The sequence below is a fragment of the Manduca sexta genome, chromosome 25 (assembly GCF_014839805.1).
Source record: "Manduca sexta isolate Smith_Timp_Sample1 chromosome 25, JHU_Msex_v1.0, whole genome shotgun sequence".
NCBI lineage: Eukaryota > Metazoa > Arthropoda > Insecta > Lepidoptera > Sphingidae > Manduca > Manduca sexta.
The window spans coordinates 892,942-900,125 of record NC_051139.1 but is presented as its reverse complement, the minus strand read 5'-3'; the positions used below and the strand labels follow the sequence as shown (position 1 = coordinate 900,125).

The window sequence follows — 7,184 nt, the reverse complement described above, 5'->3', positions numbered from 1 at the left end:
GAATGAGGGACTCTCCATCAGTTCAAGATATTGATGTTCTGAGCAAAACTATTTCATTCTAATGTGTATCAATTTTCTGACAAAGATTTATTTTGTAAAGTGATGGTAAAAGTAACGTAGAATACGGAATCTATCAATATCTAGATATTTTTTTGATAAGAGGTCGGCGCGGCATGGCAATGGGCTAAGTAACCTTTACTTCTATGAAAGTTCAGCTAATCCAAGATTTTCCTCTGTGGAAACGATATTATACATTCCGTAGTACTTGGTAGTATAATTTACGTAGATTATCATAATTCGGAGAATATTAAAATACAATTTTGCTCGCGGCTTCGGCCGCGTGAAGGAGTTTTCCGGGATTAAAGTCCCGCTATATATTTTTCCGGGATGGAAAGTAGCTAATAACCTTCCCAGAGTCTTCAAGTATCTCCACACCAAATTTCATAAAAAATCATTCAGTAGATTTTGAGATAATCGATAGTATACAGACAGACAGAAAAATATATATATTTTGTAAAAATTACGAGAATGTCATCATATTTAATGTTACTCATTAAAGTCTATACCACAGTGAAGGTCTATGCTTACTGCTTTTTTTATTTTTGTTGTCTTTAGCAGTGTTGCCAGAAGGTTACATTTCTTACATTTTTCGTCACTTTTGACCCCCTCGCGTAACATGTAAGTAATTTTTATATTTAAGGGAATTTTCGTAACTTTTGAGAAAAACGATATTTGTAATACAATTTTTTTTATTATAAACAGTTTACGAACGCATTTCTATTCAACGCATCCAAATTGAACGCACCTAAAACTGGCGGGTCTAAAAAGTATTTCACTCCATATCACACTTAGAGATGGCTCGCCATGACAAAATGAAACGTATCTTCATATATTAAGGTGGTAGCTCATTTTTATTTTGTTTCGGCTTTAATTGGGTAATTCAAGTATTGGCAGTAAATATTTATTCAGTTAGTGTAGTTGAAGAAAAAATAATTAATAATCATGGATATTTCTGCCTTTAAAATTTCGTCATATTAAATTTTAAAGGCCGAAATATCCATGATTATTAATTATTTTACGTTTTTCTTCAACTGCGAGAACTAATCACTAACTAGACGTGAATTTAAATTCTTTTACTTGCCAATACTTGTTTAGTTACCCAGATTAAAGCCGAAACAAAATGTATGAAAATGGACCTTGAGCTACCACCTTAAAACTTGATTTTACTCGAGTGTGCGCGCGCATATTTCCTACTTCGCGAGTCCCCGCGGTTTCGTAGCTACAGAAATGCTTGCCCAAAAACGCGTAAATTAAAAAAAAACACAATAATGTAACTTTTGCAGCAAAAATGTAACATTTCAGGAAACGAAACGTAACTTACGGCTCCAGGGCCCTGGCAACACTGGTCTTTAGCTTATTATTGAAAGAAATGACGTCGGTTAATATTCTATTAATGTTGAAATTCTACCATATAAAAAAACAAGTTCCAGTTATCTAATGAAAGAAATTATTAAGCAATCAAATAATTGCAATGTTCAAGCATTCTGTTTTAAGGATATTTAGTCTGAAAGGTTAACATAACCTATTTACGTTTGACAGGTTATGCTTTTCGCGCTTTCCTTGTTTATTTTTTATTATAACTTACTACAAACGTCAAATCCAATGCTTAGGCGAGATTTTAGGCGGGAAAAGAACGTCAGTGGTGGTAGTTGGTGTGTCACCAATTTTTTTGTTTTTATTTCCAATTTTCAGTTGGGAGTAGCTGCCGCAAAATGAATTCTATTCAAACGAAACCGTTCACCGTCTTCGTTGAAGGTAATATTGGAAGCGGTAAAACGACGTTTTTGGAACATTTTCGACAGTTTGAGGACATTACCCTATTGACTGAGCCCGTGGAAGAGTGGCGCAATCTGAAAGGATGGAATCTTTTGGTAAGTAGGGCCTGCAATATTATTTGTTTTCATGTATTCTGATAATTTGTAATAGGTTCTCAGTTTTTTTATATACGTAATCGCTAAAGAATCAAATTCAACGCACGCATCTGATTTCGGAATTATGGGTCTTTGCATATTTAATATTTATTATTCTTCATAACGGTAAAAGAATACCTGATAACTGTATTCCCTATATGTCTAAAGAATGGTAGAATTTCGTAACTATAGGCCAGTCTACAAAGTTAAGTATAATCCAAATTAGACTAGCGATAAAAACAATTAGCAAGATAGTGAAGACCCTCATAAATAGAGAAGGCCCAACAGCTATGGTCACTCCTGGGCCAATTTCATAAGATTCATCATCCTGTAACCTCCCCATAATATTGTAATGCTGGTACATGTCTTTTTTGTAATTTGAAAACAATTTTACTTATCTAATTGTTTGTCTAATATAAATATCTATTTGGCGATTCTATGCTATTTTATAATGACCTGATATTATCTTATCTAATTTGTAAGCGTAGCTGTTGATAAGCTATTGCTATTTGTTACTTGATGATTTTTGTTATGGCTTATTCTGATGCAATAGTTTTGTTCCTTTAACATTTTATAAGGGAAGGTGACAAAACACTTTCGTACTATTTACTATTAATATAAGTAGTAGCTCATAACATCTATTTCATGTGTAGGAAAGCTTGTTATTAATCCCTCACTGTTGGGTAATTTTTAAATTTAACGATACATTAAAAAGAACCATATATCAACTTTGATCACAATATTGTTTCTGGAAATGTTTAATGTTTAGTTGTTGATAGAGTGGCTCCAATGTATGCTAATTGACCTATATTTTGTTTTCTTTAGAAATGACATTAAATGAAAAGTCTTTCTGTATAAAGATAAATTAAATTTGCATACATTTTCATTTACTGGTCTTTTTATTTATTGAAACTTCTGAGTAATTTACATAATATTTGCATTTGGTTGTGTATCCCTAAAAGAGTTTTTATTCCATTTTGCTGTTCATGTCTGGTATTGGATACATTAATTGTAAAAGCTAAACTCAACATTTCTAGAAATGTTGAGAACACATCTTATATTAATGTTATTCTTTCTAGGACTTGATGTACAAAGACCCAGCAAAATGGGCAATGACATTCCAATCTTATGTATCACTGACCATGTTGGACATGCACCGCCCACAGTGACCCCTGTGAAGCTCATAGAGAGATCACTGTTCAGCGCCCGGTACTGCTTTGTGGAGCACATGAATCGCAGTGGAACTCTTCACCCGGCACAGTTTGCTGTACTTGACGAGTGGTTTAGATTCATTCAACATAACATCCCTATTGAGGCTGACTTAATTGGTAAGTTTAAGAAAAAGTATATATGTATATGAAATTCTTCTTTTTTAAATGGCTCAACCATTTCATCCGTGATTGTGCCAATGTTCAGTGGGTGAATGTTAAAAAATTAACATATCATTATAACATAAAATTAAGAACTACAAACTATGACATGATAATGAGATATAAACTAGATGTGTTGGTTGATGTTGTTTCAAATGATTTGTAAATATTGCATATTTAATATGTTTTATGTTAACAGCATAAAATATACTTGAATATTGTAAAACAAACCCTAAATGTAAAAGCTGTTTTCTTTATTGAAAACAAGTGCCATAAACCATCTCAATTTATGATTATTATGGACCAGAGCTTCTTATGAATAATTATTTACAGATAATTCTAGAGCTTACAGTTATGGTTGTATATTTCTCATATTATTAATTGTGAATAAAAAATAAACTGAACCTTAATCATAATTACATTCTTGCATCAATCCAAATAAGGTGATTGCTCATGCAAAATTATGGAATTAGTCATTGTTGCTTATCAGTTAACCATAATTATAAAAATCAACTTGTGTGGAGAGTAAATATTTGGTATGCTATTTTTAGAACAATAAGAGTGTTGCAGAGTATTGATACTCTTCAACAATCACTATAATACAATGTCTTATTGATTACTTATAAAACTAATATTCTATATTAGTGATAAAAATTACAATTCAGTTTTTCGAAACTAATTTTTCTAATTGGCTGCAAATAAGCCACTTTATGTTTCAATTTAATATGATATGTTTTCCTGCAACACCTGGTATAAATAAATACACAATAGGACACAAAAATTAAGCCATATTACTCATTCCAATAACAATTCCCACAATAACTTAAGCTAATGTGGATTAAAATCTTCCGAAATGTTTACTACAATGCTAGATAATTAGTTTAAATGTACAATAAATAACATTTATTTAAAATAAAAATCTGAATATTTTCAGTGTACCTGAAAACAACTCCATCAATTGTTCACGAGAGGATCAAAAAGAGGGCTCGTTCTGAGGAGCAGTGTGTGCCGCTGTCTTACATAGAAGAACTGCATAAGCTGCATGAAGACTGGCTCATACATAGAGTGCATGCTGAATGTCCTGCACCAGTGAGTAGTATTTTTATTGATTGGTAAAAGAACGAAGCAACTAGCAAATGGCTAATTTAACACTATTGTCCATAATTATTATTTGAGGTTGCACTAAATAAGGTCATGTTTTAAATATTTTATCTATATAAGCTATAGCTGCTTAGTGCTTATCATAAACAGCTTTATGCCATACTACTTTTTTTTTTTTCTTTTATATTGGTATGGCAGTGTCCCCTTGCACCTGATGGTAAGTGTAGAGTCCAATAGAATGTCGCCTGACGAGAGATGATCACCCTTTGACAGTCAATACAATTATGCCAGCATGTTGGAACCGGATATGGCGGGTTTTAACACCTTGTGTATGGTGGTCGCTATCCGGGTAGATATGATAGTGTGTTTTTAGATGAGGATTAAATTTGATTATTATTTTGTTATCCAGGTGCTGGTACTGGATGCAGACTTGGATCTTTCGCAAATAACAGATGAGTACAAAAAGAGTGAACACCAAATACTAAGGAAAGCTGTTAATGTCGTCATGAATTCACCCAACAAGCTTAGCCCAAAGAAACCCATACATACTTCGCCTATTAAGATAGTTCCCCACATGAGAGTATTATAATGATAGTTAAATTGTTTCGTTATTTATTACAGTGTTTCTTTTTCTATGTGATCTTAAAACAACAAAATGATTAAGTAACTAATACTTTAATAGGTTAAGGTCATAGTAGGAACAAGGCCTTGGTGATGGGGAAGGTGGGGGAATGATATCACAAAACCTTCCTTATTTCACATTGATCCTTGAGAAAGTAAAATAGATTATAAATGTACAGTCAGCCATAAAATTATCTGAACAAATTCAAAACCTTAAAACGCTTCCACACATTAAACTGTTTGAAATATTATTATTTCTTTATCTAAAATGAAGTAATCCCAGTGAAGTTTATTTAGGAAAGTTATTATGGAATTTTGAATTTTTCAGATACTTTTGTGACTGACAGTACATAATTCTAAATTTAAAATACTGTGTGTCGTCAATAAAATTCTAAAATTTGTGTACTGTATCAATAAATGTGTAAGTTTAAAGGCGAAGGATTCAGAAAATGTAAACTTGACAAAAATCATAATCTTCAAGGAAAATGAATCTGTGTCAACTGTTCTGTAGTGATCTTATTGTGTTTTAGATATAAGTTCGATATGAGTATGAGATTTCTGGGTGACATTGATCACAAAGTACTATAATATAATTATGTTCAACATACTTGCAAGTTGCAGTTATTGAAATGTATGTGCCGAACCTACTGTTATAGGTTTATGATCTTCCATGTTTATGGACCAAAAATATACTTACCATATTTTAAAACATTAACACACTAAATACCGTTTTACTCTATTCTATCTTACCATAGTTTAAGGTATGTGGTACAGTCAACACTTGCACACGTTTAGGTGTAATATCAGATTTATTGTGTTTTAGTTTAAATATTTTTGTTAAAATTGTGGGCAAAGTAAATTATTCCGAATTGACATTTATCTGATGTAATGTTACGGATGAAATGAAGGAATCATTGAAGTTTGGAAGGAGGGTATGAATACACCTTAATCAGCTATCATAGCTTGTGATATATGTAGTGGTCGCACAAAAATGCCCTATGAACAAAACTTTGGGACCCCCAAATCTGGAATAAGTAAAATGCTGAAATGTTTGGTTCCGACGCTCCATGCTGCAGCTTAGTTTGCTAAGCGCCAAAACGGCTCTTTAACTACGCCCATATTGGTATTTCTTTGTAATGACTTCAATGTTCTAACGTGTTGGCCAATAATGATCTCTGAGGTAAGGGAGAATGGATAAAAACGGACATTAGAACAGTTTTAATACAAATTACTAACATAATACGACATAAGTTGATGTTAGAAATTTACCATCCTATGTGTTAGGAACTGTCATGATTCGGACACCAATTTTGTAATGTAATACAAAGGCCAATAACTTTTTAATTATAGTTCAATAACGCTTACAATTCCCAATGACAGAGTTTTAATATATTAAAATTATGAATAATAATTTTAGTTTCACAGCTTATTATTCTTTTAGTAATGAATAATTACTCACAATGATTAAAGCATTGCCTTGAGCATTGCACTGGTTTAGACATGGGGAAAGTTCATATCCAAGTTTAGTGGACTTATAAAGTAATTCCTTGAAAAGGACAACTGAACTAATATCTATGACTATTACAAAAATATATGACCTGTAAAAGTAATACAAAATTTAGTTTTAGAAACATACATTTCAAATTAAACTTTGCTAGTATCATGATTGACATGTACTTTATAAGATTATTCCTATTTTTGACGTGTAATTTTATTATTGCATTTAATCTTTTGATTTGGGTTTTAAAATTATCTACAATAACCTTATCAATTGCAATGTATGATTTCGTAAATAAATGCTTTAATTCAAGTCGATATGTTATTTAATGATCCCTAAAACAATGATGTAAAACTAATATTTTGTGGTGTTGATTGACTGATATAAGCTTAGAAATGAATTTTTGAATTTGGAATTCATGGAAAAAAAATACTTAGATTTTGTATTTTACTAGCTTTTGCCCGCGGCTCCGCCCGCGTGATAAAGTTTTTCTGGGCTAAAATTTTGTGATACAAAAGTCACGTAATATATTTTCCCGGATAGAAACTTATCAATGTTCATCCCAGGGTCTCAAACTATCTCCATACCAAATTTCCTCTACGTCCGTTGAGTAGTTTTTGAGTT

At 31.9% G+C, this 7,184-nt stretch overlaps 1 protein-coding gene across 1 annotated transcript; it reads left to right on the top strand.

Moving 5' to 3' along the window:
- Window positions 1-1,400: 1,400 nt before the first annotated feature.
- On the top strand, window positions 1,401-6,872 carry LOC115450116 (deoxynucleoside kinase-like). The gene is given in 6 exon segments (XM_037442856.1): window positions 1,401-1,571; window positions 1,753-1,931; window positions 3,050-3,125; window positions 3,128-3,298; window positions 4,275-4,429; window positions 4,851-6,872. Coding segments are annotated over 6 exon segments (801 nt in total). The 5' UTR covers window positions 1,401-1,531; the 3' UTR covers window positions 5,031-6,872.
- Window positions 6,873-7,184: the final 312 nt, after the last annotated feature.